This window comes from Electrophorus electricus, chromosome 15, assembly GCF_013358815.1.
Source record: "Electrophorus electricus isolate fEleEle1 chromosome 15, fEleEle1.pri, whole genome shotgun sequence".
In the NCBI taxonomy this organism is placed as follows: Eukaryota; Metazoa; Chordata; class Actinopteri; order Gymnotiformes; family Gymnotidae; genus Electrophorus; species Electrophorus electricus.
The window spans coordinates 14,422,746-14,446,271 of record NC_049549.1 but is presented as its reverse complement, the minus strand read 5'-3'; the positions used below and the strand labels follow the sequence as shown (position 1 = coordinate 14,446,271).

Below are 23,526 nucleotides of genomic sequence, written 5' to 3'. Positions count from 1 at the left end.
TCGTTCAATTTCCCTCACCATCACATCCTGCTGAAATGCATCTGTCACTTATTCACAATGGCCTAATGGTATTGAGTAAATAAAGAGAATTTCACAAAGAAGCCTTCACACATTTAAGGATAAGAACTATTTAATTATGTGTTCTGGAGAATGTAGTGCATTATTGCATAATTTTGATGAACAGTATCATGTATGTGGTTTTAAGACTTTATAAAACAATTTGGTTGTAAGCACAGTTCATTAGTCACCTGTCACTGCTATTAAGACACAACAAAACATTTATATATTATGTGACAGTCAAAAAATGTCTATCACTCTGAAAAGGGAAGACAGTGATTTTTCACTCAGACATTTTCTTTCTTAACTTAGCAACAACAAAAAAAAAAACCTATCAAACTAAATTACTTCAAGGCTGACCATCTTTGTGTTTAAGCCATTTTTAAAATCTTGTATAAATGGGCAAAGGAACATGTTGAAAAGTGGATTAAGCACTGAGGACATTACATTGCCACTTGGGGCAGTATTGCATCTCACTACAATCCATGGAAGGCTAATCACAGTAGTAGCTAGATTTAAAAGTACTTTACATTTCAGTAAAATATCCCCCCCAAAAATTTCATTTTTCATTTACCAAATATCGTGATGAGTGATACTGTTATGTAGTATACAGGAACAGGACAGTCGGCACTGTTGCAGTACAAAGATTTGTTATAACTGCAGATGTGTATTTCATGCACATCTAAAATCTAGAACAAAGCCCTGAAGGAGGCAACAATAACATCATTAGGATTTAGTTATGCTTTAACTGAATGCATTCAGTAGCACATTCTCTACTCCAGAGACTGGTTGTCCATAGACAGATTAAGCCAAGTCTTCCACCAAATTAGACGATGTGTGGGGTTTCTCAATAAGACCTTGCTTTGTCTGTTTCTGGAAAGCCAGCCTTAGTGAGGTTGCTTTTGTGAGCTGCTTTCAGAGCCGTGGTCATCTAAGCAATACTATTATCCACTTGACCCAAGACATTATGGAACGTTATAAATATCGCTAGACTAGCACAAGAAGTATATTGTTAAATACCATTTGATGTTATGTGGGCATAACATCTTGCGGGAGCATAAATTGTACAATAGAGCCACGCAGTGGTTGTGAAAGGAACAGTCCCTGAACAAGTCAAATCAAAGGCATCATAAGATTAAGTTTATAAAATGCTGTACTCATAAATGACAAAGTATGCTGGGACAAATGTTTTACTTTCAATATCAGAGCTACCTAGAGGGTTCTGTCAGTGATTAAGAAAGGTAGTCTTGTCTTCATAGTCATTTAACCTAGCAATCAGACTTTACATTCCACATCAATGATTCCTACCACATTTACAACAAGATTCCTCACTTCATTTACCACCAGCCGCTTCACTATCAGCAAACGCACACGATCTTACCACAGTCTTCTTAGGCACCACACCCTGCACTACAATACATAGCTCTGAGTTCACTACTGGTGTGCCATGTTGTACTGATGAAACTGCTGGTTTATATTTATGAGGGGAAAAGTGAAATTGCGGTAATTAAATCGGCTTGAACTGCAATGCAGCACTCTCGGTGAAAGTGTCTGAAGAGCAATAAGAGAGAAGTGACAAGGATATACAGTAATCCTGACAAACAAGTGCATCCAATAAGCACTCAATAAGTGAGAAAAAAAAAACAGACACAAGCACTCTACCATATGGACAAGTATAAGTTGCCCTATGGCTGTCCTTCCTAAGAACAGGTGAAACTACACTGCAGTACTGGGCACTGTGGCTAGTACACTGGCCAATAATACAAATGCACTATACTTTGTGCAAAAGAACAACAACAAAAACATTTCTATGAATTAATACAATACGTGTAAATTCAGTGAAATTGGCAAAATGGCAAATATAGAAAGATGTATCTGCCACTGTCAGAGATGGAGAAATTCTTTCTTTTTTCCAGTCCATGCACTCTGTCAGGCGAACAGTGCTGAAAGAAGCAAGGAGTTTATATGGGAGAGGCTAAAGCAGGAGTCACTCTGCCTTGCCCTCAGTGGCAGCAGCCGTAGCTATGGGCGAGGCCGCCACCAGCCGCCCAGCCGGGTCCCCCTGGTCTGGCTTGTGTGGCCCCTCCCCTCCATCGGCCCCCTGCGGCACTCGTCTGTGAGCGTGACGTGGCCAGGCCGCCGGTCTACAGGGGTAAAGGAAGACCGCTGGGTCGGGCATAGCCGTGGGTTCCTCAGGGCCCGTGACCCTCTCGCGGGGCACACACTCTCTGGCCCGCTCTGCACGGAGGCATGAGGACAGCCCGGCACCACCACGTCGCTTGGGCTTGACAGCAGGTGGGCTGCCACCATAGGCGGGGGGCTGGGACGAGGCACAGGGAAGGGGCTTGTCGGCGCCTGCCGCCGCCTGCCTCCTGCGCTGTTGGTGCTGAAGCTTCTGCTTGGCCGTGTGCAGCTGGAAGGACAGGTGGGCAGCCGCCTCGGTCTGCTTCTGCAGCTCGCCGTTCAGCATGGCGGTCCTGTGGCTGCGTCTCTTGAGCTCCTCCAGGAAGTGGCGCTCTTTCTCCTTCAGGCTGGACCGCAATGCGCCCACCAGCGCCCCCTTGTGGCCAATCTCCTGGCGGAGCTCGTGGTGTGAGCGTTGCTGCTGCTGCAGCCTGCCCTCCACATTGCGGCAGCACGCCTCCAGCTGCTCCTCTTCCTCTCGCACCTCTGAGACACAAACATTGCAAACGTGCACATGCAGTAAACAAAAGCATCAGTAAACAGAATGCTCTTTGTGCTGCATTAGCTGGTATCTGTGAAATGCAAATTCACACCACACCCAGCAGGGAGTGTTTTCAACAAGCTTCCCTCCCAGGTGATCTTAAAACAGCAGTGATGTCATTCAAAAGCAAGTCAGTCAAATAAAACAAACATGACTGATATGAACAAGCCCTTCTTAAACTTTGCATGTACCACTATCTCCAAAAGCATGTTTGAAACTAATTTGATTGACTGAGTTTGGCAAAGGGCAAAAACAAAGACGATGTAATGAGTGAACACGGGCATGAGTTAGTAAATGTTTGAGGAAATCTTACATACTTAGCGTCGTCTTAGAGTTAGGAAAGTTTCATGCTTTTCCATAGCCACTGTATTGTCTGTAGCCAAAATCAGATTAATTGCTAACTGTCCACATATGCTCATGATGACAGGAGGCAAATTGTTTAAACCAATCAGATTAATGTACCCAGACCTTATATAACATAGATATAACGTAAACATACCACAGTATAATCATAGTGTAATATATGAGGAATAAATCACAGAATAAATACACTGCATACTAATTACACTGAGAGCATGTGGACCTCTACACCCAGCCCACGTGGGATTGGTAACCATCTGAGTGCCTATCCTTCTGTGTCCTTTTAAGCCATCTATTTATACTTCCTCTTTGTGCATCTGTCTAATGCAGCTGCATGTCGAGGCCTCAGTGGGCATCACCTGCTCCTAATGCCCTCGTTTCACACAGCTGGTCCATCAGCCTCGCAGCAGACCGTAATCTGATGAGCTCATACAGAGACTATAGAAAGTGCAGCGTTATCTGAGCCATCTCTGCTTTTCATCCACACATCCTTATTTCCTTCACTTCTTCTCTGTTCTTCTTGTTGAAGCCCTGACTACTCGTGCATAGTGGATTTGACGAATATTGGACATAATTAGGCCTTCCATCCGTTAGTTTGTTTTCAAAGTTTTGTTTACCTGTTCAAGATGTCTGCTGCTATTAACAGATGTACATGTGAAGTAAGTTCTATTAAATACTACTTTGATCAAGAATACAGTACAATACAGTGAAACCAAATACTGTTTCGTGTTGAAATAATTCACGGTGTATGCCTTTCACAAGTGATTCTGACATTGAAGATACACAAAATATAATATAAAGGACCCTATAATAAATTCAAACTGCCTACTTTTTCTGTCATTTTTACAACAGACTCTTTGCTAGTCTCATTGTGCCTGTCTGCCTGACCAGCATAATCTTAGCAGAAGCAAAACAAGTGGTAATTTGATAACCCCACTGGGACTATACTGAAGACAAGAGCAGTGGGGGTGGGTGGAGAGATCGTTTGCCTGAGAGCAGGATGAGTAAGACTAGGGCAGCATAAAAGGCCTGTAGAGAGGTAAAAAGGCCCACACGTTTCTGCCCTCAGCACTCCAAAAGTATCATTTTCCATTTAACCCTGATAAAATATTAAGAAAGATAACCATTACTCAGTAATAATATAGGACAGCAGAATACTAACACCAGTTCAAGACTTGGGAGAAATGTTTTGGCTTTTTTTTTGTCTTTTCTAGAATGGCTCAGACAGTTCTGGCAGTTACTTTTACTAAAGCATGTGACTAGTCATGTGACCAAGAGTGACCCAGTTTACACACACACACACACACACATTCTGTGTAAACTATAAGGACACATTATGCTCAAAGCCAAAAGGCAGCCACACACACAGTAAATGCCAATACCATGATCACACTATCCAAATGATCCTTTTGGAATGTCAACAACATTATTCCACAAGTTGATGTTGGAGAAATTGAAACAATGCAACATCAGTCATCATTTCAAATTATTGCATGTCCTACTCCTTATCTGCCCTGTCCAGACAATGTACTAATATTCAATATCAAAGCAGAACCAATAAGAAAAAATAAACCATATATTTTCTATATATTGCAAAAGGTGTATGAACTCAGAAGCCTGAGGACATAATATGTTTCTTTTTTTAATTCACCGATTTAGTGATTTGTGCATAATCTGGGGATCTGGGTCATGTTTAGACTTCCCGTGGCGCTTCAGCAGACTTTGAGCTCCCTCAGACCCTTGGTCCGAGGCCCCGGGGCACTGATCCCACTGGCCCAGTCAGTAATCTTATCCTGGCATAAGTATTACAGTATGTTTTTAAAAAATCTTCAAATTCAATTAATATTTACAAGCAACTACTGAATAGCAGATAACTAGTGTGTTGTCCTGATTCAGACAGGAACTGTTGCCATGTAAAATTTTCCATCGATGATCTGCCGACATGGGCATACAGATACAGGGTCGAGTGTCATCAAAGGTAAACCAGGACCTTTGTTTGTCTATTATGACGACAGAGACTGAGCACTCACCTGCTTCAGTCTTACCAGGAGGCTTCACGTTCAACTCGTGGGTCAATTCTGTAACAAAAAAGAAACAGACATTTTTTTTCTTGTTGTTGTTGTTTTTTTTTTTGAAGTGATGGCAAATATCCCTGAATTCATTCACCCAAAACAGTTGCCCTTCTGAACAACTGCCTTTCCTCCCAGTTGCCTCCCTCATCACTCAGGCCATGGAAAGATAAAAGCAAAAACACAGGTGTCACAGAGTCCCAGCAGCGAGAGAGAGCCAGAACCTCGTCGGTCAGGGAGTGCTCACTGGTCAGCATACTGCTCTAACCCTCATGAGCAGCAGGACAAAGCCAAACATATGCAGCAGAGTTTCAGCCGCCTCAGCACATACGCAGACGGGCTCGGGTGAACCAGCCTCGTACTGTATTACTGAGGGCGGGAACACAAGGCCCACGCTGCCAGGAAGCTATTGACCCGCAGCCCTTTAGTGGAGACCACGCCATCCTACAGAGAGGCGGGGGTGCGTGGGTGGTTGGAGGGAATGAGCTGCCCTTTCCCTCCTCATGCTAGGAGTTGGGTGGTATAGCCTGACCATCGCATGCACACACACCAATGGATCAGCCTGGGTGTGGCAGCAGGCCCTGAGCTGGAAGCTCACACATGGATCTTTGCACTGCTTTCCCGACAGAGATATTGTGCTTGTAGGGGGTTTGACGGCACTTTTATTTATAGCACCACATTTTATTTCATTTTAAGATTATGAAGACACGGACATCACAGTCCTGTGTTTTAATGCGTGCTGCTGAACAACATGTATCACCCAATATTGTTATTCCACCTGGTCCTGATTCACACTTATGACCACTGCCACTATGAACAAGCCTTATGTCGACTGCCACTATGAACAAGCCTTAGCAGTGATCTCTCAAGACAAACATATCGTCGTGCTTTTGAAATCTGCACTTTGCAACACCTGCCGTCTTGTCCGTTAATTCCACCTCTGTGCATCCTGATTCATGATCACAGGTTAATTAGGGGTGCACGATTCAGCAGAAATGGGAAAGAACATCAGTTCTAGAAGTTCAAAAAAACAAAAGGAAGTGACCGGTTAGCAAAAATATCTCCTTGTTGAACAGAACAAAACTACTGAAAAATGTATTTATTTTTTTGCTCTGTTGTGATATTTCATCGGATCTGTATGCACCTTTGGGCAGTTAAGTGTAAGTGAGCTGTGTGGCCCTGTCAGCACTTGTCCCTTGAGCTGCATCATTCTTCACCATGACAACATGGGCACCTATTCTTGGGCAGCTCTGCAGCCCCATCAGGTTTAGCTAGTGTGTGCTTGTGGATGTCTCTATGGCAAGGTGTCCTGCTGCAGCAGCGCGTTACCCCGAGACTCACCGGTGCAGCGCTTCTGCAGGGACAGGATCTCCAGGTGTAAACCATGCAGCAGGGTCAGCTGCTCCTGCCGCAGAAAAATGATGCTCCGCTCCACACTCTCCACCTGCTGGGCCAGCGCGCTTCTGTCCAGTACCACATGTGACCTCTTCACCAAAAAAATTATAAGGTTTAAAAAAAATGTTATAGGCAGAACTGACAACAATATGTAGCATATAATCACTACTTAAATTATATGATATAGAGATTCCTGGATATCCACTCACAAGAAGGTTACTTATCCAATTATATCAGGGACGCTAAAAAAAAAAAACTTAATTTAATTCACATTTATTGAAAGTTCCATTGATGCTGCTCTATATTTCAGCAGAGTTGCTTTTGCCTAGCACTAGTTCTATTTGCATCACTTATTTTCTGGCATATTTAGCAACCAAGCCATTTAGTGTCCAAATTTAACAATGTAAAATTGGTTTTTGATCTGATTGGAGAGAAACCTCTAACTTAGGGTAATAACAATAATGAATAAGGATATAATAATAATAATAATAATAATAATAATAATGAATAATAAAGCACTCCCAAATTAATTAGGCCCATTCCTGTTATTTTGGTTCAGTTTACCAAATTTTACCGGTTATTTTACAGAGCTTTCTGGACTTTATTAGTCGCTAACTGCAACGTGAAAGGTCGGAAATAGCAGACTTAAACCACAGCGTAGGCTTTGATTAGAGCTAGCGGGACCACATATTATCGCCTGTATGCATAAGACCTACATTAAACCAATAAGCAAGAAAATCAAAGCGTCTTAAAATAGGCTGTCGGCTCATTGATGATTTCCCTTTAACACATACCGCGCTCTCCATTACCGTCCGCTGCCCTGCGGTCCTAACGAAGAAAACAAAGCTTTCACCGAGGACTCGAGCCACCGTGAGGGACGGACGCGGCTGCCGAAACTCTGCTGCACGACACGTTCCGTTGACAGAGTGGGTAAAGCCTGATCTTCTGCGCCGGTGACATCTTGTCGACTCGATCGATATCCAGAGAAGAATTAAGTCGTCGTTGCCACGAGATGTTAACGGAGGTTAAAATTGAAGGAGACAAGCAAATGCTACGACGTCTAACATACTGTATGATTTTCCCCTTTATTAATAAAGTCACAGTCGATTAAAAATTATCCTTTTTTTTTTAACAATTTTTACTAGACGCAGTTCCCTGTCCATCTCCCAGTCTTCCGTTGCATCTAACGTTGTCTACACATACCGACACGGCGCCGTGACCGGAGCACGCGATGACACCGGTCAATCTGATTGGAGGACGCGGCGCTCTCCTTTCGCCATCAGCACGCGCGTACCGGGAGAACACACGCACAAAACCACCGTCGCCAGACGCCGCTAATTCACGTAAAAGCGAAGGTGGTTAAGGCCATTTTCTGTTTCGTGTTGCTCCGTGAGCCCATGTTCCTAAACTAAAATTGTCAACGTCCTTTCAAGCGTTTGGTTAGCAGCTAGAGAACCGTTATGCGTTTATTATAGGAGCATTTCTTCAGGGACTTCATATTTCCAGCACAGGTCGACGTAGACATCCCGTATTAAATTAGAGTAAACTAGTATAGTAAATCCTAGCCTAGGTTTCAGATTAAAAACTTCCCGTTGAAAATCTAAAAATGTTAAATAACGCATTTAATTAGTTAAAGCGAAAGCCACTGTGGAAAAGGGAGTTTATGGTAGAATGGAGTGATGGAAAATGAATAAAGTGGATGCAAAATATAACTAGGAGTATATAATCTAGTCCGTGTTCAGATGTTGCAATAGAAAAAGGAGGTTGAAAAATGGCATCATGGGAAAAACAAGGGAACAGAAAGTGATTTGTAGAGTACCTCCGTACACTCGGAGATTTTTACGTATGCATGTACCTTAAAAATGTCGATCCTGGTTATGACATTAATTTTAGCTAGGTTTTTACCACTGTATATTCATAAGGCAAATATATAAAACTATAGGAATAATTTATCTTCACACAATCTTTTGCATTTGTTTCTTTTTAACATGCCGAAATGACTAGTTAAAAGGCCATGGTTAATAACATGTTTTTGCCACATCTTACAGTGAGGAGCAAAAGAAAATTAAAAATACAAATTGGTCTTGCATTGATTAAAAAGAATATAAACCAAAAAATAAAATTGTTATTTATCATTTTAAAATAATCATATTACATTTCAGACTTATGCAGAAAAACGAAAGCAACACCTTCATCATGTAGTTTTCTGGCCAGATGGTGTTGTGCTGACTAATGATATGCTAATTATTTTTTTCCCCCCCAATCACACATACAAGTAAACAATTTTATCATCTATGGCTTTGGAAACTGGCAATGACCTTTCATTCACAACATTACCAATCACAGCACATTCTCACTTGAATACTCAATACCTTCTTAAAGTCAAATAAAAAATTCAAAGTAAATTGCTCACCACAGACCAAAAGTACCTACGCTCACAATATTACAATTATCATCTTGAGAATGTCCACATGTAGCTTTGACTCTAATAAATCCACATGTACATACTGATGAATCAGGGCTCAGACATATTACACTGTACATCCTCACACTGAAGCTGACAGTGGTTATGAATGATAACAATACATAAACTTAGTGTAAACCTGAGAATTTCACGAATAGCCAGTTTGCTCTAAACAAGAATATGCACACTTGACTGTTGTTGTAGTTTCTGCTGTTGATTCTCTTTCATCTACAATAATCTTGGCTTAATCTACAGTAATGATGTAGCTCCATTCTTGCTCCAGATGGAGTGTCATTTTTATTATGATTACATTTGTATGACTGATACGGCACATGTTGGCATGCTACTTGTAGTTACAGTGTGTGTTATCTTCCTCAGAACCCTGAGAGGGCCAGCATGAGCTCTCCTGACAAGCTGCCAACCTCTGCTCAGAGGGTTCAAGCTACACACTCAAACTGCACCTGCAGACCTGCAGGCTGGGGCTATCAAAAAGGAAATCACAAAGCCCAGGTCTTATCATACAAACCCCAATATGTTTAAAGAGAAGACATCATTCCACTATATTTAAATTCTTCAATAAGCAAAATATCTTGTCTGAAACAAAGAAACACAGATCAGCACTTACGTTATCTAAGAAAAATAAAAAAACAAATATACAAATGTGCATACAAAACAAACATACAAAACATGTTTGTAAAATGTTTGGCACACATTAGGCAGGATTGTTACTGGTTTAACAGTTATTTCTAAGTACACCAAGCAGCCTTGGGTTAGACTATAGTATGAGGTCATCGTTTTTTGTTTTTATATGCAGTGCCACCTCGAGGCTTAATGGCCAGCCAACAGTCTAATAAGCAGTGATGCAGTTGTCGGACATGAGTGCAGCGGACATGTTGCACTCTGTCAGCTGCACATCCTGTGAGGGAGAGAGGGGAGGATAGCCTCCTTTATGACTTCAGTAATAACACCGAGATAGAGGTCCTCTTAATACTGAGCTTGACCAAGACCGATGTCACTGCAGGTGGAATTAATTTCAGTGGACTGTGATCACGTTTAGACAGCCAAGCCTCATCCATGCCGGAAGGAGATGCGGTAACGGATATACTTAGACCCTTGCCCGGATAAAATACAGTAATAGACATGTTTGGACCCAACCACCCCTCCATACAACCAACCTTCCACCCCTCCAGCCCAACCCCAAGCTTCATTCCTCCGTTCTTGTTCTCTAGGCAATATCATCTAGATATATATGCGTCACAGCTTTCGGACAAACAGCCAACACTGTGTCATTCTGCTCTATCTGTCGTCTGCTGGTTGCTCAGCACACAGTGAGTTAGGAGCAGGCTGACTGATTGACTGACTGACTGAGTGACTGACTGATTGCTAGATTCTCATGAGGTAGCAGACACTGGCAACAAGACTTTAGCTCTTAGTAGTTCCAATAAACAAACCAACTTCAAATGGTGTATACAAGGTAAATGTATGCAGTCTCACGCATACTACACATATTAGTTTGAGAATTAATTGCCAGTTTAATATTTGAGTTAGCGTTTAGTAGATGTACATAAATTGTTGGGTGGTGGGGTTTAACATTTGCTATTTAATATTGTGTTTGTTTAGAAACTGAGTTTATTGTACCCTTGTCATTATCACCACACACACCTTTGATAGTATGACTACATGACTGGCTATATTTGTTATGAGCCTGTGGAAAGCTTTCAGGGAAATCATCCTTGGACTCTTACATGACTGCATGTGAGACTAAAATGATTATAGCCTTCGGAAGTCACACAAACTCAATTACTTTAATAAACTGGTCACGGAAGAATGAAGTCAGAGGGCTGATGTCATACTAAAAGACCCGTCTTCCCCATTCGCCCAAGAACTGCCTCAGACGCCAGCATCTGGATGGCGGGGGGGAGGACGAGGGGCGTACCCCTCACGTCTCCTTGTCCTTCTTGTTCTCTTTCTCACGGCTGGACTTGAGGAAGTCTGTGCGCAGCAGTCGGCAGAAGAGCACGATGGTCATGACGGTGACGATGGCCAAGCCGACACTGCCCACCGTGTAGCTGAGCAGCGGGATGCGTTCTCGGTTCAGCACCAGCCAGCGCGTCATCCACGCCAGGGTGCTGATGCGGAATGCCACATACGTGCCCAGGTTGACCATGCTGTTCACGCGGTACAGCACACGCTCAGCCATGTTGGCCATGCGCAGCATCTGCCGCAGGTGCAGAAAGATAGAATTGATCTCCACCATCAGGGCCACCACGGCGAAGCCCACGTAGAGGTGCGTCAGCACGGACAGGCCGAAGCAGGTGATCACCTGCAGAGAGAGAATGGAGGAGAGGGGCCCCGTGCTATAGCTGTGATTAAGGATGCATCATTTGTGAAGCTGTGCAGCTAGAGTAAATAGTTCAGGTCAAAATGATTAATGACTCAAACACACCACAGCCATATTTCTTAGTAGCAGATGCACCTTCCTCTGTGTGCAGCCCGAAGCAGCAGGCACTATATGAGGGATTGAATGAATTTCTGCATGCTGCCTTGTTTTATTGGCCATGAGCACAAAGGCAGAATTGAACCATCATCTGCCAGTGTGACTACGCAGGGCCACTACACTACTACAACCATGGCATAGATACTTACAAACTGTTTCACTTTTTAAATATAATGGAAGTGTTGCTTCCTGCACTTATACTTCCTTTAAGAATCATCTCTCCGAAATCTGTGTGTAAAGTGTGACTTTATACTTGCTGTAGCTTTTCGACCCATGTCAGTACATTGGCGAGTTTATCATTCATCTATGAAGACCAACCACTAGGTGGCAGTGTATTTTTAGCTATGAAAACACGTTTGTAACAACTCTTTATCCAGAGAAATATTCATGATTAGTATTCATGAACTATGAACTAGGTTATTTCAGTTAATCACATTACTCTGTAGCAGACTTGTGCCAACACCTGATAATGTCAACATTCCTAGTCACATATCAAGACCAAACAAAATTGATGTAACAGGTATGGTGAGAGAGCTTCAGAGACAGTAGTTTCCAGACCAGACATGAGAGCTAGGGTTAGGGTTAGGGTTAGGGTGTGTGAGCAATCATTTGATGCATGTTCACATGTACAAACACATGTATGAACAGATGGTGCTCTCTTGAGTCGGGCACACTACAAATACGAAAAGCTGTGCAATGAATCGCAAACCATAACGTGTACTCCTACAGCCTGCCACACGTTGTGTGAATTCTATCCTGATCTTAACCTCGATTTTGTCTTCCTGACCTTTTTTTCCCAATAAGAAATGATGTGCAGGTCGGGAAGTGAATATAACTCGACTGTCGCACGGATAATCTGGTAGTGTGAGGACAGCATCTGTAGATAACGCTAGTGTGAGATGAGTAGACAAGCTTCAGGCAGTAGCAGCCTCATTGAAAAACAGCAAAGAGAGCAAATGTGTTCTGATTTTTACTTTGGTTGTGATTTTCAGTGTGCGTAACTGGAAACATTTCAACTTAAAATATCAGGAATTATTGTAGAATATATGTTCTTATACCTTGAGCATTGAAAAGCCCTATCAGTAGTTGCCACACAGAGCACAGAAGTGACTCCAACAGGTGTGTTTGAGCTTTGGTGCATTCTAGGAGGGGTGTGCCATTACACATGCTTTGGTCACCTAGACTACTCACACAACAGCCAGCACCCAACACACACCATGTCCTAACAGCACCCTCAACAAACAAGACCATGTGCTCCCTAAACAAACCTATAATCCTTAACCTGCTGATCTCTCCTCAGTTTACCATCAGAAAGGAGTTAAATTGGAGCCATGGTAACCTCATGGCATCTTGTGAAGTAGCATTACCTATACGGCCATGTAAAACAAGCAACACCCACCTCTTGTGTTTAACGAGGCTGACAAAAGCAGAGCTTGGGTGAAGAAAACAGAGGGCATGAAAGCGCCATGACTATGATAATGATAATTGGCAGGAACATCCTCCCTTGGAGGAGAATTACTGACAGGGTGAGTGGAGCAATTGACCTTTACTCTAGCGATGCATGCGGAGCATCCTTTTATCAATAATCCCAGCCTATGCAGGGGGCTCTGTGGCTTAGAAATGGAGCATGCAGAGATGATGCAACCCATTGGGAAAAGTTGATTAGACTGAGACATGATAGCTTGACACAAAGGCAAAAGAAATGAATCTCCTGGGTGCCCAGTAAACCCCCCACCCACCCACTGGGGCCTGGTTGTTTAATTCACCTTCTGCCAGCGGTTGGAGTTAATCAGTGTTAGCAAGCGTCATTTCAGTACTGTACCATAAGACCTCTGATGCTGTGTGTATGCAGGCGAAGGTCCCCTGACCCAGACCCCAAGTTTCCGAGACAGAGGATGGATGACCAGGGTGCAAAGCATTCGAAAGCAAAGCACATGCTGATTCCATGTGACCCATTTCTGGTTCTTTTCAACTTCATCTCAAGCCAAGTCCATGGCACCATGGTATGGCTAGTTTGGGTCCTTTGCACGGGAAGCTCCCTGTTGAGCAGTAGAGAGTTGATTAAAACCACTGTGCTATGCACATGTTTGGCTTTGTATGCCTTTCCCTTCGGGGTCAATTAGCAGCAACCATAGTGATGATAAGCATCTCCAAGCAGGTCCAGCATGGAAAACAAACCAGAAGCACTGACTACCAACCCAGAGACACTGAACCTCTGTCAGAGATTTCTCTCAGATAAAAATGAGTTGTAGAAGTGTTTTGAAACTGGCTTGCAGAAGGATGGGAGTGGAACACTTTCAAGAAGCACAGACTTGTGCTAGTCAAGCCAGTCGAGTGAGATGTGTTGATAATCATCACACCTACACACAGACAGGCTGAGTATCTCTCTCTCTCTCTCTCTCTCTCTCTCTCTCTCTCTCTCTCTCTCTCTTGCTCTCTCTCTCTCACTCACTTACTCACTCACACACACACACACACACACACACACACATACACACACACACACACACACACACACACACACACACACACACACGTCCAGATACTGGAGAGATTTAGCAATCTTACCGCAAACACACAGATTTACACAATGTAGCCCACACAATCCTCACTAAATATACATACCACATAAACACTTAGCCCTGTTTAGCCAAATCATTGGCATGCAGGATACGGCCCGATGGTTTGAGGGAGAGAAAAGGGCACATAGAAGATTGGGGCAATGTGTGTTTGTGTATTTATATGTGTAATAATACTTTGGAGGCGGGGGCATAGTAAGAACTCAAAGGAGCTTATTAAGGTGTAAACATAATAATACAGATAGTAATAAAGATAGTAATACAAACCTTTGTGTGTGTTTGTATACAGTAGATATTGTGTGTGTGTGTGTGTGTATTTAGTACCTACTATAATACAAACCTCTGTGTGTGTGTTTAGTACATACTGTAATACAAACCTCTGTGTGTATTTAGTACTTACTATAATACAAACCTCTGTGTGTGTGTTTAGTACATACTGTAATATAAACCTCTGTGTGTATGTAGTACCTACTATAATACAAACCTCTGTGTGTGTGTATTTAGTACCTACTATAATACAAACCTCTGTGTGTGTTTAGTACATACTGTAATACAAACGTCTGTGTGTGTATTTAATACCTACTATAATACAAACCGATGTGTGTGTATTTAGTGCCTACTGTAATACAAACGTCTGTGTGTGTATTTAGTACCTACTATAATACAAACCGATGTGTATTTAGTACATACTGTAATACAAAGCTTTGTGTGTGTATTTAGTACATACTGTAATATAAACCTCTGTGTGTGTGTATTTAGTACATACTGTGCATACTTCCTTGTCTTTGGTGAGTTACTGACATATGCTGAGGTGAGTGGTATTTGGATACGGGCAGTAGAGAGGTGTTGTGACAACTGGATTCCCTGTGACCCTAGAAGTCCACCATCCTGGTGTCTGCATTCATTATATAGTATCTAAATGGGAAGTGGCTTCAACCACGAAAAAGTACCTTTGTGTTCAGTCACCACAAATGTATTTAAACAATATGATTCTAAGTGCTAAATTCTAAGTGCATGCGTTAAATTAGAAAACTATGTCCTAGCAGCTACAAAATGTAGACCAAATTATGACCTAAATAGTTAGAAAATATAGACCAAAATGTTAACACAGTAGCCTTCAATGGCCCACTAACCCCAGATCAATGGGAGGCACAGTGAGGTGTTTATCAGTGTGGGTGCTCCCTTCAGTGTGTTTTTCATGTCACACACAGGGACACAGTGCATTGTTAAGAGGGTTTTCCAGTGACTCACCAAACACTAGCACTCAGACCTACTACACTGAGCACTCCTGTTAAAAACAAGGGCTGGCTTTCTGGGCAGGCTAAACAACAACAGTGCCATTGTACAGAGAAAAACTTTTTTATTCTCTGGCCTCTGAAATCCTGATATTCCATATCTCAGTGACAATATTATATGAAATTATAATTATATGAAATTGTGACAGGGATGTGTTCTCACCCCATTGCTCTATGAATATAATGCAGTCTGAGGATCATGTACAAAAAGGCTCATACATACATGGTAACCATGGAAACCAGATGGAGCCCTGCATCTATGGAGAGTCCTTTCATCATTGTTTAGTTCTCACCATACTGAATTACAGCCAGTGTTCAGTGTATGTCTCAAGTCTCCTCCCTGTGACGCTGCTGTATGCATTCTGCCATCACTGGCTTTTAAATTACATATATAAAAAACAATCCCCATGGGAGAGGCAGAGGGTTGTTACACAGTACACAGTACACAGTACTCTATACCAGTTGGACCGCAAACCTTTGAACTTCCAGACCAACACTGCTACGCTACTGTGGGTGCCACTGCTCCGTTTGCCTTATACCAAGAACATAACCAAGCACAAGAGCCCCACGCCTACTGCTCATATGCAGAATTGTAGAATTTAAATTTGCATGGCAAGAAGAAGTGGGAAAAAACTCAAAGGTCCAGACTTCTAGCTAGTCACATGAACTGCTGATTCCTACAACACAAGTAACGCCACACTTACCACCTTAGAGTTTGTGGTAAGTTCCAAGATGAAATGTACAAAACTTGGACAGGGCTTTGATGTGTGACATTGTAAATGTCTTTTTTACTTCTCACAGATAGCCATTATAGCTCACTGCCAAACATATATGTAAATCATGGATCTTTTTTTGAGCCATGTATACTGAAGCTTCAAGACGTCCTCAGAGATGAACATACACAAATTACAAATTTTTATTTCTGCTTTTCCTGGAGTTACAGTTCATAATCACTAAAGTACTTAAGTCCATCTGAGCTTTTTTTTTGGCAAAAAACTGTGCCCTGTTCTGGAGGCATTAGCAAGCAGGTATATACAGTACAGAAGAGCAAGGTAGGAGTGTAGAGGAGGTTTCTCCAGATTGATGGAGAGGATGGAGGGCTTGTTTTCACTGGGGTCTCCTTCGCGGTCCTATGCAAAGCAGGAACATGTGGTGAGCAGATGTCACTACCTCTGTAAAGAAGAGGGGAAGGAACTCCACTCCTAAAGGTGACAGAAATACACCTCATCCAGGAGCATTCGGCTCACACACATTCCTACTCCACAGTATCATTCTGCTCCCTGCACACTCCTTAGTGTTCAAGCTGCCATTTTCCAACAACCTGGTATCATACTGTTTACACTTGCATTCAGCACAGTGATGCGTTCCTATAATAATAATAATAATGCAAGAATGACCTGAAAAATCAAAGAGCCTGTTTAGAACATTTAGAAAGTGTTCATTTCAAGAGGACTTTTGTATATGTATTTCCAAAGCTTCCAGAGGTTGTGTGTCAACTGAAAATTGCACTGCTATAATACTATCATTCTCTTCAACAAATGATAATACTCAATACCAAATGAAGTCATTTATTTGTGTGTTTGAGGCATAGCAGCCATTAAGCAGTTTATAGACTTCAGTGAATCCAATGGGAGCAAAGATTGGAAAGCCCCAGTTCTCAGACAGCAGACCTGTTAAAAGGATTCTGTACAAATGATTTTACCCAGAAGAGGAGCAGCTACTACCACTGCATCTCTGCTCGGACCATGTGAGCACGCTGGTTCTGTCAGAGAAACAGAAAAGCTAAGCTTATGGTGGAACTGTTCTTCACATTGCCGGTTTCCGTACACGTTCAGCATCTCTTCATAAGGAAGCACTTTTACTTTCCTCTTCACTACCGCTGGAAACTACACTTCCAAAGACAGCGGCCGAGTGGCACTGCCTAAGCTAAATCCTTCCACAAGAAGGATAAATCCTTCCTTTTTCCATTTATTCCATTCAGCCAGACATTACAGAAGCCAGAGGGTCCTTACTGAAAACCGAACTGCGCTTATTAAGGGTAACTTTTCCTCACCACAGCCAGATGACTGTACAAGTTCGCCATCACTCATATAAGGTCAAGCAATACATTAGTTTCCTATTTTTGTCCCAGACAGCAGGTCTTCCCGTTTCCCGAGAGGAAGAGGAAGGTCAGAAATAAGAGGGGAAAGAGAGTCTTTGTGCGGCTGGCGGAGAGCCACCACCCCATAATTCACTAATCTACATGAGCTCTACGAAGGTCAAACAAACACACAAACAAGAAACCAGCATTTCATAAGAACCTTGGAGGGCTAAAAATATTTTTGGTGTGATCAGAGTGTTTGCTGAGTAGGCACAATACCATGGGAATGGGATTCTCGTATGCACGGATGGACAGAATTTCTCCGGAAAATTGCACAAGGAGGAGGTAAGAGGGAATGACATGACATGGCGAGTGGGAAGGGGGGTGTGGTTTAGTAATCCACATTTCCTTTAATAATCTGGCAACATGTTCTCTCTAGCCACCTCAGGGAACAAGTGCTCCCAGGAAAAGGGAACAGGCTGACGACAACAACACCAAAAACAAAAACAAAAACAACAACAACAACAACAGACTAGGGCTGGCTGCTAAAGTCTCTGAGCTACAGCATTTGAGAAAAGCTTGCGTGTGGGTGTGTACTCACACAAACACAGAATCACTAGGTCTGGCACATTTTTTTCTCCATCTGTTGAAACATACATTAAAAACTGTCCCCAACATTGACTATTTGAGCAAATCTAACTCAAACAGACAAATGTCAAATGTTTTTTTTTTAAATGTATGTTTCTTTTCTTCTGCTGGTAACAGTTTTGAAGCTCATTGCAGTGAACCTTTGTAGTAATCCTTTCTGAGGCACATACTACATAAGTAGGTGTTATTTGAGTTTTTTGAAACTCAAAAGGTGGTCAGACAGGTTAAACAGTAAAGGCGTAGAAGACAAGAGGACTTTCAGCGGACAAAGCTCAGGTACCCAATTAGCTAGACAAGTAAAACAGGAACTTAGGACTTAACAAATATCCACTTTTGACCAGAAAGGGATTCATTAGTTGTCTTCTAGTTTGTCTTACTCACCACCATGTGATGGAAAAGAAGTTCCCACGACTGGTTGATCTTCTGATTGAAAATCATGTCAAAAAAGTCATATATGAAGTACCCTAGAAAAAAAAGAAAAGAAGAAATCAAATCATTAATAATCGAGATCCGTTAAAAACTGGCTCATGGCATATCAAATCCTTATTAAGGGCATAGCTCCCATGGTGATGGTAACGAAGAAGCCAGTTACAGAGGCCTATTTATGTCCATCTCCTACTATGAAGGTATCCATGGAGATAGTGTTTTGGGGCACTGAAATGAAATGAACAAAGAACATGAGCATTGAGCCCATTTATGTATACATAATGATACGTTTTTTCCTGTTCACGGCATCAGTCTGGGAATAATGCCTGCCCTGTGGATCATTACTGTTAAAAATCCAGCATTAAACAAAAGCAGTTTTGCCATGACAGAGCTTTTCTCTCTCATTTCACATAAAGCATGGAATCGATATATTCTGAAAAACAACTTGTTTTTTTTCATGGTGAGATGCCAGAGTTTGATGCACATTTTAAAAGGTTGATCTTAGACTGACTACAAGATATTAATCTGTGCTACATTCTGTTTTGTTTGCTTTAGGCATGGCCAGTTAATTGTACAGGCCATACAGGCTGTAGCTGAGTGCCTCATGTGTGCAAGGGGCCCAGATCAACATATAAAAACAAAAGGAAATGTTTTAATCCCTTTTACTTCACCCGTATTCACACACAACATCTCACAAAATAAAGACTATGCTAAAATGTCAAGATCATTTACTATTATGTTCAATTTTCATTTCATAAGGCAAGCTAACAAAGTATATTAAATGATGGGTTTTGCGATCGAAAACAGCAACAAGTGAAACAAATATAAACTAATGATATAAGATATAAAACTCTTAAATTAACCATGTATTTCAGTGGGAATTTGACTGTTATTTTAGCCATCATTTGCAAGGCTATAGTCCAGTTGCAGGTATTTTCTTTTTTTTATTTGTTGTTCCGTTGCATCAGAATTTATATAGCTGTATTATTTTGTTGCTTGATATTGGCCTATTCATTATGCTGTCGTTGTTTCTATATTGCAAATAAAATACGTAAAACGCTCGTTTTAAGGGGACCCCAAAGGTTTCACAGCATATGGCCACAAAAAGGGACTAATCCAGCGTTGGCCTTAGGTCTTTAGAAACAATAGACATTTTACACTGTAGTGGATATTACAGTCACTCAAATACTGTCCTGAGAATTCAGCCAAACAGAAAACAATCAGATTACACTCCATTCTTTCCCAACCAAGACTGTTTCCAGATGTCATTGTGAAGCGTATGCCTCACTGGTGTTTAATATACCTGTTGGATGTCAGTGAACCCAGTGACTAGTAAAAAGAATGTATCAGCAGGTAGGTTTTTACATTAAACAGAGATCTGGCGATATAATTAGTCAATTGATGGAAAAAAAGGCTTTTATGCTTCATAACTACCTTAACCATACAAAAAACACTCAGTGTGTAGCAGTTGAGGCATCTAGTATGTTATGGGAGTGTGTGTTATCTGGTGGGCATGCCAGATAACATGTTTTATGTAGTGCAAAGCTCTGAGGTGGAAGGCAGTGGGCAAAAGCATACGGATCCCCACCACAATTCATTATGTTATCATGCTGCATAATTGACTGGCCAGCTCCGGGCTGCGTGTCTAAGGCATCGATGTGTGGGTTGATGATTAAATGTTCACTTGAACCAGTGACCCATTCTTTTAGAGTCATGTGACTAAAGGCTGGAGCACTGATGCCTGGGACGGATTATGAAACCACCCATTGATTGTCCAGCCAGAGCTAACACCTCTGCCAACACCAAGACTGGGATTCTTGGCTGAAAAAGCGCTATCACAACACCTACAGGTTCTAAAACAAATAAAGCCAGAGAGAATAAAGCATTGGGTATTTGTGCATTTCAAAATAAAGGCTCCCATTTTACAGAATGACATCTACTTCTGCTGCTACACAATTAGGTGTTTATTCAGTTTGTGCTTTGTAAAAAGAAACTTCATTTGATGGCTGCTGTTAATGGACCTAAGACCATTGTCGAGGTTTGAGTAGCAGTTGTGCCATGTGCATGTACTCTGAAAGATCCAAGAACAAACTGCAGCATTTCACGGCCAAGGGAAAATGTGGGTTGGGCTGAAAGTGATCTGTGACTGTGAGGATGGGAAGGTGCTTTTCTTAGCAGGACGAGATTTCCAGGGTTGCCTAACAGACTTCAGTCTCCTTCTTTCGCTCAAAGGTACACAATGTTGCATGTGCTCAAGTTCACAGTATCATGCGCATGTGCGCCTGGCGCTGTTAAGGCCATAAAATAAGAGAGAAGTCTGCTAGATTGGAAACGCTGACAAATTTAGTGAATAATACCGAAAAAATAACAAGGGAAAAAATGAAAAGTGAAGAAGGAAATGCGCATAAATCATACGAACTACGCAACCTCTGATCCCTCTGCAATGGCAAAAAGGCTAAGTAGGTTTCCTCTTACTTACCAATGGATACGGATACCAAGGTATGTGAGAAGACGGAGTGTGTTTCTATCAAATCTTCCGCCATCTGTGGATGCATATAAAAACTAGAGGAAAAGAAATGTCAGCGCGATCCAGGTCATTTACGTCACAATTCATAGGTTTCTTTATAAAGCACTCTGAACAGTGATTGAAGAAACCGATAGATGAATTAAACGCCATGACCTCTCTGCATTGAATAACATTGTTTACCTGAGCTATATTCTCTGTACAAGCCCCCCCCCCCCCAAAAAAAAAAACCCATCAGTCTCTGGAGAGTGAAACAGTTACGCTCAGTACGCATTTATACATATCCATCTACAGTGTGCGGGGACGCCGAGACTTACCAAAGCATAGACCACAATCCGGTAATAAGGCTGTGAACGAAAGACGTAGAAATGTTCCTCCATTTCCATATATTCTTCTGAGCTGTTGCTGGAACAGGAAGTTTTTCAACTCCACAGTTTACCAGTCTGAAAAAGCCCACAGATGCGCCCGCTGTCAGGATGACTGAATCCAACGCCATGTTTCTGGTGTTTCTTGTTTGTTGGGTGACGCTTCCAGACCTGAGAAATAATACGATACCGTTCTGCTGCCTATTTACTTCACCAAATTAAACAAATCGTTTATATTAGTATATTTTTTACATAATGATGTGCATTTATAATGGAGTGCTGCCTGTCCCGTTATGGAAAATAATACACTGACAACATGCGCTCATCTTGGAAAAAAAAACTAAGTTGATGTAACTGTTGGGAGTGCAGCGAGAAGTGCGTGAAAGAAGGAAATACTAACCTGTGGGGAATGGATTAATTCAGAGAGCGTTCGTCTGTTATACAATCCTAAAATGCCTGTGTACATTTTTTCCTCCTACAGTAACCAAACTGCCAAATCCCCGCCCAATTTACAGGAAGTGCGGCTGAACTATAGACAGAAGTTTACTGAAATTCCTTCCCTTGTGGGAAGCGTACTGGGAAAACAGGCGATTCGTGAAACCTCAATAAAAAAAGCAAGTAATTTAAAAATTACTAAGATAAGAAATTACTAAGAAAACAAACAAATGTAGAAAGAAAGAAAGATATAACAAGTGAAGTGTATTTGAAACTAAGAACACATACATGGAAACTAATGCCCTGTTTTTATTTTAGACGTCTTTATTTTTCTTTTGGCCAAAAAGATTCAAAGGCTGCATTAACAAAATCAGCAAAAACCATCTTTCTCTGATTGGTGTTCAGCGACACCCCGTGGTAGCCTAATGTATTTACATTAAATCTATTCGATTTCTTTTCAATCTATTCGTAGCTGTAGCTCTTAAGTTTTTGTGTGAATAAACGAATCAAAAGTCTTAACACGAATCAGAACAGCACACTTCCAAGTGGTTAATACTTGAGTACACGTCAGATGTTATTTTATTCCCTATTCATTTGATACAGATTGAATGTAACTTAAATTAAATTTATGAATGCAGTAATAGTATGCTAAAATAGTTGACTTTAGGCTACGAAATTTAAATGGGCACTTCTACACACAGCCTGTACCATGGTATAACCAATTAGGCTCACCTTGAGTGACGTCACTACTAGCGCGCCCCGATTGGCCACAGGTTACGCGGCGTCACGGAGCGTCAGGTATTTACCTGAAAGTGTATTGCAACGTTTGGGTACTAACCGCAGCCAGCCGCTGTTGATCTCTTCAATAGGATGGTAAGATGGCATTTTCATCTTGGCTGAAAAATAATATGGTTGTTGTGAGCTGTTAATTAGCATCATGGCATTTTAAGAACAAATAATTGTCCATATTTAAATACAAGGAACAAAAAGTTAAGTTAGTGTTTTAAACTGTTGCATGCTTCACTGGAATAATAGAATATGTCAAAGCATGTGTAAGCGTGTAATACTAGTGTAAGCGTGTAAAGTGGATTTTCATTGTTTTTTGTTTTTGTTTTGTTTTGTTTTGATATTTAAGTAACTTTCTAAAGTAATAATTTTTATAGGATATGTGGTCCGATGAATCTCTAGCCAATTCGTATCCACGTCCTCTTATGCACACAAACAAATTTCATAACGGCGTTAATCTGATGTTTTCCCATGTCACACCCAGTATTTCTCAAATGTAAAGCATTTCTGCATCTGTGTACAGTGCTCAGGAGCGAGTGTGATGTGTCGCGTACCTCTAGTGTCCTACCTCCAGAGACTAATTCCTCCTTTGTCAGTTCTATTGAAATGTAGGAAAACTGCTGGACCCACCCTGCGTTGTATGACTGAAGGTCTGTTTTGTTCAAAGAATCCTGCTCCAAAAGGCTCACAAAGCTACAAGGTAATGTTGGTAGTTTAAGTGAAACAATAATTAACGCTGTTTCTTCTACTGACAAAAATGTTAGTCTTTTTATTCCCATTGGGTTTACTTATTTGTTTATGTGTTGCTCAGCTTCTCAGTT

The 23,526-nt window shown here is 41.6% G+C and overlaps 2 protein-coding genes across 3 annotated transcripts; both read right to left on the bottom strand.

The window, feature by feature from the left end:
* Positions 1-112: 112 nt before the first annotated feature.
* si:dkey-54n8.4 (coiled-coil domain-containing protein 92) lies at positions 113-9,120 on the bottom strand. Its single transcript, XM_026997791.2, has 4 exons — positions 7,401-9,120; positions 6,553-6,697; positions 5,173-5,220; positions 113-2,727 (listed from the first exon to the last, which is right to left on the bottom strand). Exons 1-4 carry the CDS (start codon positions 7,410-7,412, stop codon positions 2,045-2,047), a joined length of 888 nt encoding a protein of 295 aa, XP_026853592.2. The 5' UTR covers positions 7,413-9,120; the 3' UTR covers positions 113-2,044.
* Positions 9,121-9,225: 105 nt separating this feature from the next.
* tlcd2 (TLC domain containing 2) lies at positions 9,226-21,977 on the bottom strand. 2 transcript variants are annotated; one of them, XM_026997773.2, is made up of 5 exons: positions 21,885-21,977; positions 21,437-21,655; positions 21,075-21,157; positions 18,551-18,633; positions 9,226-11,393 (listed from the first exon to the last, which is right to left on the bottom strand). In XM_026997773.2, exons 2-5 carry the CDS (start codon positions 21,613-21,615, stop codon positions 11,010-11,012), a joined length of 729 nt encoding a protein of 242 aa, XP_026853574.2. In that variant the 5' UTR covers positions 21,616-21,655; positions 21,885-21,977; the 3' UTR covers positions 9,226-11,009. The 2 variants fall into 2 exon arrangements, with proteins under 2 accessions (XP_026853574.2, XP_026853575.2); XM_026997774.2 differs by having other exon boundaries at positions 21,075-21,138; positions 21,437-21,562.
* Positions 21,978-23,526: the final 1,549 nt, after the last annotated feature.